Genomic DNA, 15,146 nt, shown 5'->3' on the forward strand with positions numbered 1-15,146 from the left:
GTTTAAGAATCTGCACTGCAAATTGAAAAAGTGGCCTTGAGTGAACAACTGATCCAAGGTAAAATGAGAGAGAGAGAGAGAGAGAGAGAGAGAGGGAGTATTTAAGCCAGTTACATTGCCAAATCTGTGTAGAAAGTAATTTCCTTCTTAGAGCAATTTTTTGCTCTGGCCTCGAAATAATTCCTGTCTGGATTGTAGAATACAAACTATAAATGAGGAAATTTCTTACAAATATTCTTCCTCTTTGCTACATAATCTTATCTACTACTATTCTCTTTTGTTACAAAAGACTTTTCAGTTTTGTCAAATCCACAAAGTTGGATTCTCTCTCTCAGCATTGTCATCAACCAAAACTTACTTAGACAGGTTTCCTGTCACTTACACCTCTGTGTATAAAATAAAGTTATTGCAGTAAAAAAAGGGGGCTAGTAAAACAGGTAGTAATGTCCACAATAGAAAATAATCTTGGCTGTCAACAAAGATGATTTTGGAAGCCTAGCATGTAAAGAAAATAGCTAGTTCAAAAAAGGAGACAAATTATGTCACTGAAAGCCAATGAACAGAGCATTTCAAACACCTTATGTAGAGAATATTTTTTTCAAAATAGCTCCATATTTACAGTAATGATTTAACTGATAACTAATCAATACTGATTACCAAAGAAACTATCAATCCTCCTTTAAAACATCACAACAGAGATATCTGAATGTGTCACAGTTAATATATAAAGCAAGTGGTGTCAGCATTAGCTATAAGAGGTCTTGCTCACTGAGATTTACTTTCCCCTTTGATCTCCTTGAATCTGGAATTGCTAAACATGCAGGCTAAGCATTTTCTGATCAAAAATAGAGTGGAGGCAGTAATAGGTTGATACCCTATAGATAGTTTATTAATTTCATTTGGACAGTGGACAAGTCTTTTTATGTCATTATTTGGGTGATCTAATGTTTTACACAAAGTCAGATCCTAGAATCTTTGAAGTCAGAGTGATTTGCTATTAGCCACAATTATCCTGCATTTTTATCCTTTGACTTTAGAATGAATACTATTGTAGCTTTAAAATTTCTAGATGCTTCTAGATGCAGGGTCACAGGATCACGATTAAAGAAAAATAAAGGTTTGTTGACAGAGAACTGTTTTTTTAAAAACACCATACTTAGTACAGACAATAAAACCAGATGAAAACAAACAAAAAGATTCTTGTGATTTAGGAAACTGAGAAGAATCCTGTCTGTCTGTATCTCTTTTTTTTTTTTTTTTTTTTTCCAGGGAGTGGTGCTTTGGACAGGAAATAATTGTTTCTATTGTATACCATAATGCTTGGACACATTTCTGAAATGTAGATGAACAAGTGTTCACTTACAGTTAGCCATGCGATTATAAATGTTCCACTCAGTCTAAGACATTAGAAAAAAATACTGTTCTCTCTCTGTTCATCTTTAATATTATCTGATGCTCTAATTTTACTTAAACTCTACATTGCAATATATCTCAAACTGGGTAAGTAACAGGTAATGTTTAGCCTGCATGTTAACCTCTTACCAAGGAGCCTCTTACGGTGTTACAAGATGCAGGTTTATGACTTGCCTTGTTGTAAACATAACGAGTAGCCCCTTCCAGTATATTTCTCAGAATAGTAAATCTCCTCCAGCCTGAGCTTCCAGGCAGTCTCCAAATGCCATTATGGAACCTGCTCTCAGTGACTGTAACAGTAAGTTGATGTGTGTCCGGGACTAGGTTCAAACAAATATCAGATTCCCTTCCCTCGTGTCACTTCATTTCACCAAGATGAAACTTTTATTCAAGTCATAAAATATATATAGTATATGGCTTAAGGAAAGTTGACTAAAATATTGATCTTACCACTGAGGTGGAAAAAACAGCCCCAGCCCAATGAGTTTCAGTTAGTCTATGTGACATCTCCATTCTTCTCTCTCTGCAGTATTAATGACATAATGTTTGTGTTACGAGTGTTCTTCATTCCTGATCTGATTCTGGTTGTTTGTTTAAAAACTGCATTCAGCTACAGCATTACAAGTCTCTAATAATGAGTGCAAGTATTTGGAAGGGCACACAGACAGATAACCAACTCTTACATATGTCAGTGTGATTTATTATCCTTGTTTTACTGGGTTAGAATCTGAAAAATGGAGGGAGATTGACGTTTGAAATAAGTCATTGAAATCTCCACAGAAGAAAGAAATTGATAATGATATATTAAAGCACTAGTTACTTGAAACAACAGAGCCATGTTTATGAAACTACTTTTCCTGTGACCCACCTTTAAAGAGAACTCTATTATTTATCTCCTGATCTCTGCCTGAAGCTGCAAACACCTCCTCCAAAGGTTTTGAGGAGAGGGTTCTATTTTGTACCTCAGTGAATATCTCTTTTATCTTTTATAAAGATATCTCTTATAAAGATATATATCTATATATATAGATAGATAGATAGATAGATATAGATATATATAGAGAGATATTTTATAAAGATATCTCTTATATCTTTTTCCTTTCCACAATGTGAGAAAAGCTGTACTAGAGGGACAGGATGTGCCTATTATGTAGGATTTGTCAACCTAACAGGCGGTCTTGGTTCAAATTCCAGTCTATGCTTCTTGTGCACTGACCGTGAGAAAGAAGAAATGTGTTACTGCAGCTTCAACATACTTAATCATTTTAGTTTCCTTCTTCAGTACAGCATTGAAATTAACTTTATTTATATTGACATTTAAGGTGTTTGGTTTTCGATAATGAAGACAGCAGTTGAGGTGACACTGAGTGAAATGCTTCAACATTTATAAATAGACAACGTCAGGCAAGGGCTTGCTTCCCAGTGGTTGATTATCAAAAGAAATACAAAAGGCACAAAAAGTTGGGCAGAATTCAACCTTAATTTACATCAGGTTTTTCCATTGGCTCTCTTGTTCTCCCTGGGTTGAAGAAAATCCTTACAAAGAAAATTATTTTAATGTTAAATGTAAGAACTCATTCTCCAAACAGTGAACTGGTAACAATAATGGCTGAGAGGCACAGCTTTTATGAGCACCTTTTTTTTTTTTTTTTTTTTTTTTTACTATTTATAAGAATACATGCCCTGAAAATGTTCACTGTTCTAATTCTAAAAATAGCATACATTGTTTTAAAAAAATACTTATGTTATAAAAGTATTTCTGTTCTCATGTAATCATCTGAAAATAAACAAGCATTCATTAAAAGGCACCAACAACAAATTCCTACATAAAGTCTAAAAACTAGTTTTACTGTAAAGGTTCAGTTGAAAGGAGCATACTAGAAACATGCAGTATTTTCAACCTGCCATTCTGAATCAGACTTTATCCCTTTTCACTCTGATATCAGGAATTAAAAATAACATGGGAAGAATCTGAGTGATCTGAATTTTTATAGTCTTCATCATGCTTCCAGATTATGCAGCTCTTGAATTCAATTGTTTGGTTCTGGAGGTTAGGACCAATGGAGGTACATACAGGAGATTATTACAGCCTCTCATTGTGCCCTGAGAGTCTTTTCCTTTTAGCTTGCATACCCACCTACATATTGGCAGTTTGTCAGCTATTCAAATCTTGACTTTGCATCATGTCATCAATATAAATTGCAATTTTTAAATATTTTTTCACCAGTTTTCCATATGTTACGGGCCTAACTTCCATCTATTTCATCTTCCAATTTTCCACAATCCACTGGCATGATACTGAGCTCAACAAATGCTGCTGTGAAACATTAGGACTACATTAGGGTTACAGCGCAAAGTGATAAATAATGATGAACTTTTCCACTAATAATATCTAATTTTAAAATTAAAAATCTGCACTCAAGATAGCTTCAGAATACCTGTATCTGTTTGCCATTTTAAGTTCTGTCTTAACTGGATCTAACATTATACTCCTTACGTCACAGCATACACAGAGCCTTGGATTTCTATCTCCTAGGTAACTTTTCTTGCTTTTCCCTGAGTTTTGAAATACTTAGCCAAAAAAATATTGATCTGGCTAATATAATCTAACAATACATCTATAAACCTTACTTCAGGATTTGAAACATTTGAAGAAACATTGAAAGAGAAAACTTAAAAGAGTTCACTCAAAATTTCCAGCATGTGTTGCCAGCAACTATAAAGGGAGAAGCAATAAGACCACTATTATATAAAACCCCACTTTGTAGTTCTGAGAATATTCAGTTCTCTTCAGATTTGGTTTGTGTACTGCAGTAATATTTTCTTTTGGACATATTCATTTAAGAGGCATGCTTTGACATAGAGGTGAACTTGCAACTCATTTTAAAAAATGGTGATGCTGGAATATGTTTTGCAAGCCCATACATACATAAGTATTTTTTTTTTCTGTACTATAGAGCATGTTGGGATAACACCTAAACACAGATTACAGAAGAGAATTGCTGAATAGATCTGAAAGATCTAAACCTAAAGGGAAGAAAATACAGGACTTTAAGGTAATAATCTTTTCAGTGTCTTCTTGAATGCTTGTATTTCTTTACATTTTATTGCAGGTCAAGTTTCCTTTGCAAACAACTTGTAAAATTAGACTTGAAGCAATATAATTTTGGTCTCAAAACTAATGACATATTTCAGCCCAGAGGGCATATTTGCATCTGGGTTACAAACTCTTGAAGACAGCAGAGTGGATGATGCTATTACTTAGTTCCTAAACAATACGATTTCACTTGTTTCACTATAGTTATTCCCAATTTCCTGTGGATAGATCAGGTTAAGTTTATGGATAGCCAGTATAAACAACATTATGATCAAACTAAGGAAATATTAAGGGCATGAAATAAAAATAATGCTCAGGAGGCTCATCAACATATTATTATAAAAACAACACATCGCCAAATCTGAACTATCTCCACCAAAATATAAAATCAAGTTATTGCTTTTTCATAACTGATGACTGCTGTCCGTATTTTTGATAACATATTTGTAGATTTGGGTTGTCTTCATCAGAAATTATGATAAGAGTAAGTTTTAAATTATTGAGCATAGATTTTTGAGAATAGGAGATAAAATCAGGAGGGGGAGAGATAAAAGGAGATAGTCATGCAGTGAGCTGGTTTTGCACTAACATCACTGATCTGTAGCATGAATTTACATTATAATACCATCAGAAGTATACAATTTTGAAATCTCAAGTATGTTCATGTATTAGTATGTTATATATCATTATATAAAGCCTAAAAAACAAGTAGTGTATCATCAATATTGTTTCTCTATTAAACCAAAACACAGGTACATACATTCTTTGATACTCTAGAGCAATGGTCTCCAATGGGGTGCAGACCCCTAGGGTCTACACAAGACAATCAGTTGATTTGTAGGCAGAATGTATTTTTTGTACCATTATAAATAGTATACATTTTAAAAGCGTTTATTTCATCTTTCATCCCTTTTTATTACTTATTTTTGTGTATGCTTCATCATATATATAATATATTGGTAGGATAGTAGATGTATATAATCCATAAATTAATATACATATGTTGGGAGTACATACTTGAAAATATTTTATTGAAAAGTGTTTGTGATCAGAAAAGTTTGGAGATCATAGCCATAGAGAACTAAAATGAGAAATCAGATCAAAGCGGTAAGGCTAACCTTCAGCACTGCTGTTCTGTCCATTTTCTGACGACATCTTCTCAAAGATTGCTCTCCCTCTTTTCACACTGGACTCCATCAGAGAAATGTCTGAATGGCTCCCAGGCTGACTCGCTGATGTTGGTGACAGTGAGCTTCTCCCACTTTCTCTTTCCTGGTTGAAGACATCGAGGGGATGTGAGTTAGAAGCTACTGGTAGGAGACAGATGTGGTTTTTGTGGGGGAGGGCAGTGTATGAATAGGCAGCAGATTGGAAAGGGGTGCTGTTCTGTCAGTAGTATTCTTCAGAATGCTCTAGGATAATTTTCTGTGGCACTGCAGGATGGAAATTCATGTGTGCTGCATAGTTTATAGGTCAACACACCATCATGCCTGGCAGTATCTTGCAGTTTTCATCTGCCATATCTTGCATGTTCTTTCTTCCAGAAGCAAAAATGGGTAGTGGTAAGGATCACAGTCAAAGATGCCATCGGCTTAGTTAAAAAGTATTTGTATATAGAAAAGTTGACAGACAGAATTCTGTTAATTTCATTACTTGGAATGCAAGAATATGTAAAAGCAACAAATGATGGGTTGGAGACCAGATGTACATGGGTGTTCAGTATTAAGAAATTTGATTTTCAGTTCTGAAAATCAACTGTATTTGGTTTATCACTATAGTAGGTCAACGTTCCATACAGCTTGTTTACAGAATATCATTAGTATCACACTGTGGCCTCAGCCCTTTAAGGCAAAATGAGTAAATTATTGCTAAACAAAATGTTTATGTGTCAAACTTGGTGTTTTGGGGTGCTTCTCCTTCATACCATGCAATATATACTAGTTAGTATGGAGCAGTTCAATGTGTTGGACACAACAGTTGTACAATCTCAGCTACAGCTCTTACATTACGTAAACAGTTGAAATAGCTGGAGTAGTAAAATTATATGTGTATGTGTGTGTGTATATATATATATATAATATATATAATTTATGTATTTTTTCCAAGGGAATAAGATGAATGGTCCCCTGTAAACTGTGGGTGCATTTTGCTAGCCTATGCATAAACAGAGTATGTTTCCAGAGTACTGCAGGGAGAAAGAGTACCAAGTCAATCATAACATTTTCACTCTCTTAAAGTTGCTGCAACTAGAGCTATGTGGGAATGGGATCTAATGGTTCACAGTTTTTCAAACACAGTATGAAAGCTTTCTTGACTAGATTTTTGTTTTCATAGTTGTCATATTAAACAAGACAAAGTACTTCAGATTTTCTTGAGAGTATCAGAAAATAACTTGGAATTTTCAATGTTATGAAATAGTATTTAATCTGACTTATAATTCTAATTAAAAGTTCTTTGTAGAATAGTGTGTTGGCTTAAAGCATTTTCAAAACCTTCACTGACAAAATGACAGAATGAAATACAAATAAGTTATATCTATGTGAGTGTTTTGTGTGTAAATATTTAAGTATTTGAAAAAGAGATTTTGGGAGGGAAATGGAGTTAATCAGTCATATGGATTTTTTAAGTATTACAGCTGTACAAACTATCCTTACAGAGAGATGGATACCAATGAAGTGGAAACTACTCAAACCAAAATTTGAGAAGCATCCAGTAAGGTTGTTTCTGATTTGAAGTCAAATTATTGAAGAGATTTTTTTTACTCACAGTTTGTGGGACCCTCCTATATGGTAGTTACAGTTCTAGAATTGATTTTGTGGTCCTGTCAAGTTAGACTTGGTCTCCTGCCAGAACTCATTGAATTGGATTAGCACAATTTTATGTTGCTCCACCAACGTAAAGCACTTGAAAATGGACCTCTACATTCACTGTAAAATTTCCTCCACATCTGCATTGAGCTGTACACAAGACTTTCAGAAGAACTTGGCTATTGGTCAGTGAGATTTAAAAATATGTTTTGTTGACAAAGTTGGAGCTTCTAATTTCTAATTAGTCATGAGAGGAATAACTATGACTGTGCCACCACTAGTTAAAGAGCTCTTCAAAGCTCAGCCCCAAACTCTGCATTACATAAGAAGCCATGGCTTTAGCAGAATGAAAGGGTGTCATATCTGGGCTAAAGAGACGTCTGTGAGTACACGTAAATTCCTCTAAACACATTTTTTCCTGTTAATAAGGTAACAGTCAAGTCCTTAGGAGTATTAGAAGGAAGACATGACTCTCAGGACCTCTATATGGAGCCACTGAGTATCAGTCGTTCAAGATAACTTTTAAAGATCATTTATGACAGCTAAAACTAGTTCAACAGTCCGGTCATGAAATACTGTTGAGATGTTAGAAAGCTGAACCACTGAATTAACCTGGGGGAGGGGGCCTCAATAAAACAACACTCATTAAAAAAATGTATATTTATCTGCATGCAATAGTTTAGTAATTCACTAAAATAATAACTTTGTCCAATACCATTGTTTATGTGAGGATAGGTATGTCCATTTTCAAAGCAACAACAAGAAAATTGTGATGTGTTAGAATTACATAAGAAAGAGTTTTCTTTCTCCCCTATCTAAATGACAGCTGATCATTTATTTGAAGCATATTGAGAAAAGGACTGAATAAGCAGCTGCAATTTTTTGAAATTGCTAAATTACGTAAGAGCTCTGCTCTTTCTGGTCTGGTAGATGACCAACATACAACACAGAAAAGTGGAGAATTGAGAAATGAGTTGCCTATTGGGATAGTTTCTTCCTAACCTCAGTAAGTGCTTGCTGATTTAGAAGCAACTACAGCAGCTCTTTTGGTATGTTTTTTTTATCCAATCTTTAGTGTGACTGATTTTATTATACATAAACTCATCAAATGTTTTATTGCATTCTACCATTCTGTCTTTCAAATACATCTCACATAGTTATTGAGCTCCACAAGTCAGTTAGGCTCTTTAAATATTACTTCCTTTTATCAACATTAAATGTGCTCTATATGATTCTGCAATCAGCAGTTCCAGCTGCCATCATGCTCAAAAAGTACTTCATGTTCCCATCTGAAATCCACAGTATTCCAGGTGACTGGGATGTAATTTATTATGGAGATTTATTTATTTATTATTAGCTTTATTTATTTATTTATTTATTTAATTTATAATATTTATTAATTATATAAATATATATAAAATATAAATATATAATATAATATAATATTTATTTAATTTATAATTTATTTATTTATTTATTTATTTATTATTTATTTATTATTTATTATTAGCTGTCTGATGCTATTCCCACAGCCCAAGAACTGTGAATTTCAGAAGGAAATCTTTGGCAGTTTCACACCTAAACAACAGAAGACTTGCAATTTATGCCTTTAATATATGGAAGCAAGTTCATGGTACTCTTGTGCTATATTCCAGCCAATCAACTGTACATGACTCTTTGCAGAAGCACATGTAAATTCACTGTGTTTCCAGAAGTAATTAAGATTCTTAGAGGTTATGGAGCTAAAGATTCAAACTATCAGAAACACAGCCAAGTTTGGGTCAAGGACAAGTGTTCATAAGGTCACTGAGTTAGAACACCACTGAAAATGCCACAGCACTGTAGCATGGCCAAGTATTCTGCCCTACTGCTTCTGGCCTTCAAACAGCCTCCAGGGAAAGCAAGGAACAAAATGTTTGGTTTTAAACAACGAATTGCAAAGATCAGGGCAGAAGGCTACAGGCACATATTGGGGGTAACTCCAGTGAAGGAAGACACATAAGCAACTTGACAGGGAATCAAAGGAAGTCTATTAAAAAATGTTTAAAGAAAACTAGGCTGATGCAACATTTTTCTTAAAGTGCACAGTTATCGGCTAGCAATTGACATTCCAGTAAAATCAGAAGATAAAGATATGGTCCCTGGAGGAGTTTGTCTTCCTGGCATAACATGGAACCAAAATTAGCTTGCTCTGAGGATCAAGAGAGCATGTATACCTTAGGCTATTGCTTCATCTGATAGAGGCCACAGAAAGCAAGGGATGTAGTTGCTCAGGAAATAATCGAAACAAATGAAATGGCAGTTAAAGGTGAGTGGGGCAAGAATCTAAACTAGCCTATTTATCAGTCGCGCTATCTATTAATGCAGCCTCATGCCCTCTGTTGTAGATTAACATATCTACAAAATGAAAATGTTTTTAAAAAATTAGCCAGATTTTTGAGAAAATATGAAAGGCTCATTAGGCTATTTCAAAAATGAAATGATAGCATGAGTATCATAAACCCAAATGCTGGGGTATCAGTCTTTACATATCTTGTCGCACCAGTGTCTCCCCCACCCCATCTCTCCTCAAAAAGAGCAGTGCTGCTACTACTAATATGGAAATGAACATGAAAGGAAATCTTGAATACAGTGGATGATTATTTTAGCAGATAGACCAGGAGGTACAATCAACACACTGGAAAACCTAAGTCTGCCTAGATTTAATGGTGGTAAAGGGGACCTTAAACAACACTGGGATTTTCTGTTTTTCTTTCTTTTTCTTTTTTTTTTTTTTTTAAGCAGGTTTACAGGAGGAGATAATTGGTTTAAAATTAATTTAAATTATTCTCTAATTGCTTTTGCAGTTAGAAGCATATTTCCCTTGGCTGTTATGGAAAGTATTTTTGGAGGGAAATAGCAAGAGAAGGATTTCTGGAGTGAAGAATGTAGTCGTCTTTCTGCTGCGTGACACTTCCTAGTACCCCTTCCTCAGCAGTCTGTCGCATACTTGCAGGTTGTCCAGCCCACTCAGAAATGATGCAGTGGCACAGTGCCAGTAAAATAATCCCCGAGACCAGGCTGGGTTACAATGCAGACACAACATTGCTAGTGGGCAGTTTCAGCACTGGAGGATGGCTTGGCCAGCACATAGGTATGCTGAGAGGAATGAGATACTTCTGTGCCAAGGGATCAGGAGACAGCAGGTGGCTGAAATGAATAGGGTGTTTTGTGTGGGAAGGGCTACAGTTCAAACTGCTAATCATTATATACCCTTTTTCAGAGCTGGTTATCAGTTACAATTACAACACAGTATTAATGATGACATTTTTTTTTAAAAACACCTGAAGAGCTGACCATTACATCTGAAATCTGGTATGGACAATCTGTGATGCAGCAATAGTTATGCAGAGGAAAAATTAAAAAAAATAAATAAAATACAGCTGTGCATGTTGCAAGATCACCCTGAACACAGCTATCTCCTGCTTCTCCAGTTCCACAACCAGCCAGTGCCTGGCATAAATGAGAACAGCCTCAGGATCATATTGCCACAGCATTGTGTGTGCTTTCAGGAGTCATTAGGATACCAGAGAATCACTTTAATGATGCTCTAACTTCTGCAGTATTAGTACAAAATAGAAAGCTCCAAATGTACTGTGTCTTCAACTGCTGTTGGTATCTCTGAGACCCAAAATTTTTTTTTCCTTCTTTTTGTATTCCTAACATACTTGTCCATAGTTACTGGTAACAGCTAAAATATCCTTCAGAATGTACCATTTCTTGTTCTTATTCTTGCAAGCTGGGGACCAGTATAAATGTCATTTGCAGTTTTCTGGTAACTTGAAGTATATTTCTATAACTTTTTCAAATTTTCATCTCTTTAGTAGAAATTATTTTACCTATGAAGTTTATATAAGTTATTTTTACATTAATTTTAATAGGAATTTTAATATATATATATTGTTATATTTTTTGGCCATTTTATTATCAATTACAGGTAAATTGGTCTTAAGTGATTTCCACCTAAATACTTTTATGGACAGATTTCTGAGATGGTGGCCACCATGCGAGAAGGTATTTTCATTCAAGCTTATTATTCTATGCATTGAAGTTTAGAAAAGCATATTTATCAAATAAAACTGAAAATCTGGGATACTACTGCAAGCTGTTTAGACATTAAATATTACTTGTCTTTAGTGTTTAGTTTTTCCATCTGCAAGCTTGTCTGACTCTCAGGTTTTGATTTCTAGTGCACCTCATTCCCATTTTTCAAGGCTGCAGTGGAGTTTTTTAATTCAGTGTTTTTGTAATTTAGAGATTTCAGTAAACAGCATCAATTACTAGTTCTAGGAAAGTTCTTTTCATTTTTATACCATGATATTAATTTGTTATCCTAGTTCCATGAAGCATTTTATTATAGGCAACTGAATGTAATTTACTGTACCTTCATAGTAAGTAGTTTGAAATTGTGTTTATTGTTCCAAATCACTTTGTTTGAAACTGTGTTTATTGTTCCAAATCACTTTGTTAATTTGTCTTTTGAATTCTATGTATTCCTGCCTGTAGTAATGTATGCAAAAAAAAAAAAAAAAGAACTGATTATTGCTCTATAATTACACAGGCATTTGGGGGGGACATTTAATATATTTGTCCACAAAATGATTACACTTCAGTAGATCTACCATTTTAAATACATTAATTCTCTTATTCTCTTTCAGATGCTCTAATTAAGTTATCCTCATTTTCCTAGGTAGTTTTAGCCTTTACCCCAATGTTCCACAGTTATCCATACTCTTTAAGTCCCTGATAGGTGAATGATCCACTTAATAGTCTTTGTGAGGATGGTGTTTTTATGGTATACATTGATGACTGTTAGGGCAGAGGAACTGCATGCTTAGCATTTCACAGAACTTTTTGCTTTAAACAAACCAATTCAATGTACATTCTTTTTTGTCCCTCCTTTTCACTACCACAGTGGCCCCCACGTGGCAGTTTCCAGGCTGCCTTAGCCCCATTTCCCAAACATCATCCCTGTCTTACTTGGACTTCTGAAGGATGGTTTTCTTGCACTGTTGCTTCCACTGAAGTATGAGGGCCCAGATTTATTCTCAGAAAATGATATTTCCTACTGTGAAAATATTATTGAAAGGTGTTAGGATTACCATTAAATGCTATAAATTGGGAAAAATTTAATTTGCATACTGCTTTATTGGGATATCTCCCCAGATAACCTAAAATGACAATGAATGGCAAAGATGTCTGCTTAATAAGGACAGAATTAACATAAATGACACTTATCGAAAAAGCACTGAGGTAGTTCCAGGAGGTGCTTAATTAGAGGCTAACATATGCAACTTTTGCAAAAGTTGCCAAATGAAAACTAAATGATTTTTTTCTTCCTTATTACTGCAGACTTGAAGTCACGTCAACCTTTTTTAACTGTGTATGTGTCTAGTCTTGGTGAGAGCAAGTATTCAATTGGGGCACAGACTATTTTGTGGAGCACCCTGTTTAACAGCGTTCACTCTTTTTTTTTGTTGGACACAAGTTGCTGAAATGTGTCTACATGTAAGTAACTTTCTACCATCTAACTCCTTCAGTTTACTTACTGACTCTGATATTATATTCAATTTATTAATGGGCTCCTCAGAAAATTGTGACACAAGAAGCTATTTTTATGTTCTGATATCATACTCAAGACATGCTGAAAAGTATAAAGCATTGGAGTGCCAAATTTCAAAGAATATGCAGTCATTACACTTACAGATGTCAAAGATAAAGATTCCAATTTCAATGGCCCACTGATTGACTATGCTTCATTTAGATAGTGGATTTTCCACTTGCTATCCAGTTCTGCACTAATGTAAAAGTCAGTAAGCCAGAACACATAAAGTTTTAAATAGAGGAAAACTATTTACTAAATTACTACCACCTGTTTTGCATACATTGTACTACCTTGGATTGGAAGAGGAATTTGCTGTCGGTATATTAAATAGACTGCTAAAATCTACTATTAATGTTCAAAGCATGTCATCTTTTTAAAAAAGAAAACATATTTAAAAGTATTTGGAAAATGCATACAGATTACCCAGAATTCTGGTACAACGGTTTCTCATCCCCATCCAAAACATGATGATGTTTTAACTATTTCTGTTACATGTGTTACTTAAAGGAAAGCTAGCTGCCACCTAACTTTTGGTTATTTATGGTCTCCACTAAAAGAATGCATATGTAAGAAATGAATAACAGGGGTAAGAAGGAATGGGCCCATGGACAAAGGATAAAAGCATATGTTCAAAGGAAAATCATAAACCCATAAATGGGTCATGGAAAACAAATGAAGCAGTTGGATAAGCATTTAGAAATTTCATCTGTCGCTATAAAAATAGTTACATAAAAACTTGACCCATCAATGCATTTTATTGTGATTGTAACTTTAAATACTTGAGGGTTGCTATTCAAAGAATGTTTTCTGTAGAAATTAAAGTGCTTGTCTAAGTGCTTTGTTGAACTGGCCCCTAAAATTTACTGTTACCTACAAGACCAGTGCCTAAATAGGAAGTTCTGTTATCAACAGAACTTAATTCCTGTATTTACTCTATGTATTTATAAAAATAGTTTCTTACTCTTCAGTGTAAAAATACCCAAAGCTAGTGATTACTCTCAGACATAACTCTTCATGGGCTCACTCTATTTAGAAGACTTTGTAACTACACATTTAAGCTACCTATACAACTACTGAGAAATATAAAACCTCCTTTTATCTTCCTGTCTGCCTTATTTCTCATAACCCTTGATAATATTTTTGGCCAATCAAATTTGGACTGGAGAAGAGGTGATCTTGCTGGAATAAGACATCCTGTGGTTTTGAGAGCTTTCTACCACAATAATTTTACCACTAAAGCTGGCATCTCAACTTCCAATTCAAAACAAGAGACTGCTTAGCTGAAGAGTACAGAAGACCAATTTGAAGTTAATTCTATTGCTGAACGAGCTGAAAATATCTCCTGTGAATCATTCAATCTTTGTGAAATATATAAAAAAAAAAAAAAGCAGCATAGCAATGGCCTGCCTGGAAGAAAGCCTTTGGAAATGTCAGCATGAGGCAAGTCTGTTTCTGATATATTTCTCTTTTGTAATTAAAAATATGATGGAAATCCATTCTGGTGCAATTCAGAAGCAGTGAGTGCATGGAATCATGTCTACCATCTGCTGAAATGCTGGCGGCATTATTAAGATTGATGACAAACCCCCTAAAGTGACTATTACAGAGGAGTGCTAATAACACCTGCTACATAAACTCTATGAAGCCAGTAAGTAAACTGTTGAGAGAAAACCACGATTCTTAGTTGATTCTCTGCAATGCACCACTTCACTAAGACAAAATTTCTCAAGAGGCTTAAAAAACCACCTCTATGGCTGCATGGAACCTGCTCATTCATCTTATCCCCAGACCAGCTCCAGAGACGCTTATCCGTTTCAGCTGTTACAGACAGTTTTGAAATGAGACAGTATTTTCATCTGGAGGAAAGGTATAAAATAACTCTATTGTATATGAAGAACAGATGCCCTGAAAAGAGCTGCTTGTTACCCTGAGCAAAACTAAGATCTAACTGTGGAATTGCCATCTCAGAATGGGGCTCTACACAAAGACAAAACATTGAAGGGCTCATTCTGTAGCCTATAGATTTCACTCTTAATTACCAAAACTCCCACTGATTTGCTGTTTACCACCATAGCAAAATTGAGACAAGGTCCCTGGTCTTATTACTTAAAAAGTAACAGCCTAATTCTATGAACTCAAAAGAGAAATTCTTTTAATTGAGAAAAGGGTTTGGCTTACATTAAAT

General features: G+C 34.7%; 1 protein-coding gene across 1 annotated transcript in view; it reads right to left on the reverse strand.

Moving 5' to 3' along the window:
* The window catches only part of XIRP2 (xin actin binding repeat containing 2), a 58,370-nt gene that overhangs the window by 22,899 nt on the left and 20,325 nt on the right, over positions 1 to 15,146 (reverse strand). The window contains 1 exon segment of the mRNA XM_050711659.1: positions 5,629 to 5,782. Coding sequence (XP_050567616.1) covers positions 5,629 to 5,782 — 154 coding nt within the window.

Source organism: Cygnus atratus, chromosome 6 (genome assembly GCF_013377495.2).
Source record: "Cygnus atratus isolate AKBS03 ecotype Queensland, Australia chromosome 6, CAtr_DNAZoo_HiC_assembly, whole genome shotgun sequence".
Lineage (NCBI taxonomy): Eukaryota > Metazoa > Chordata > Aves > Anseriformes > Anatidae > Cygnus > Cygnus atratus.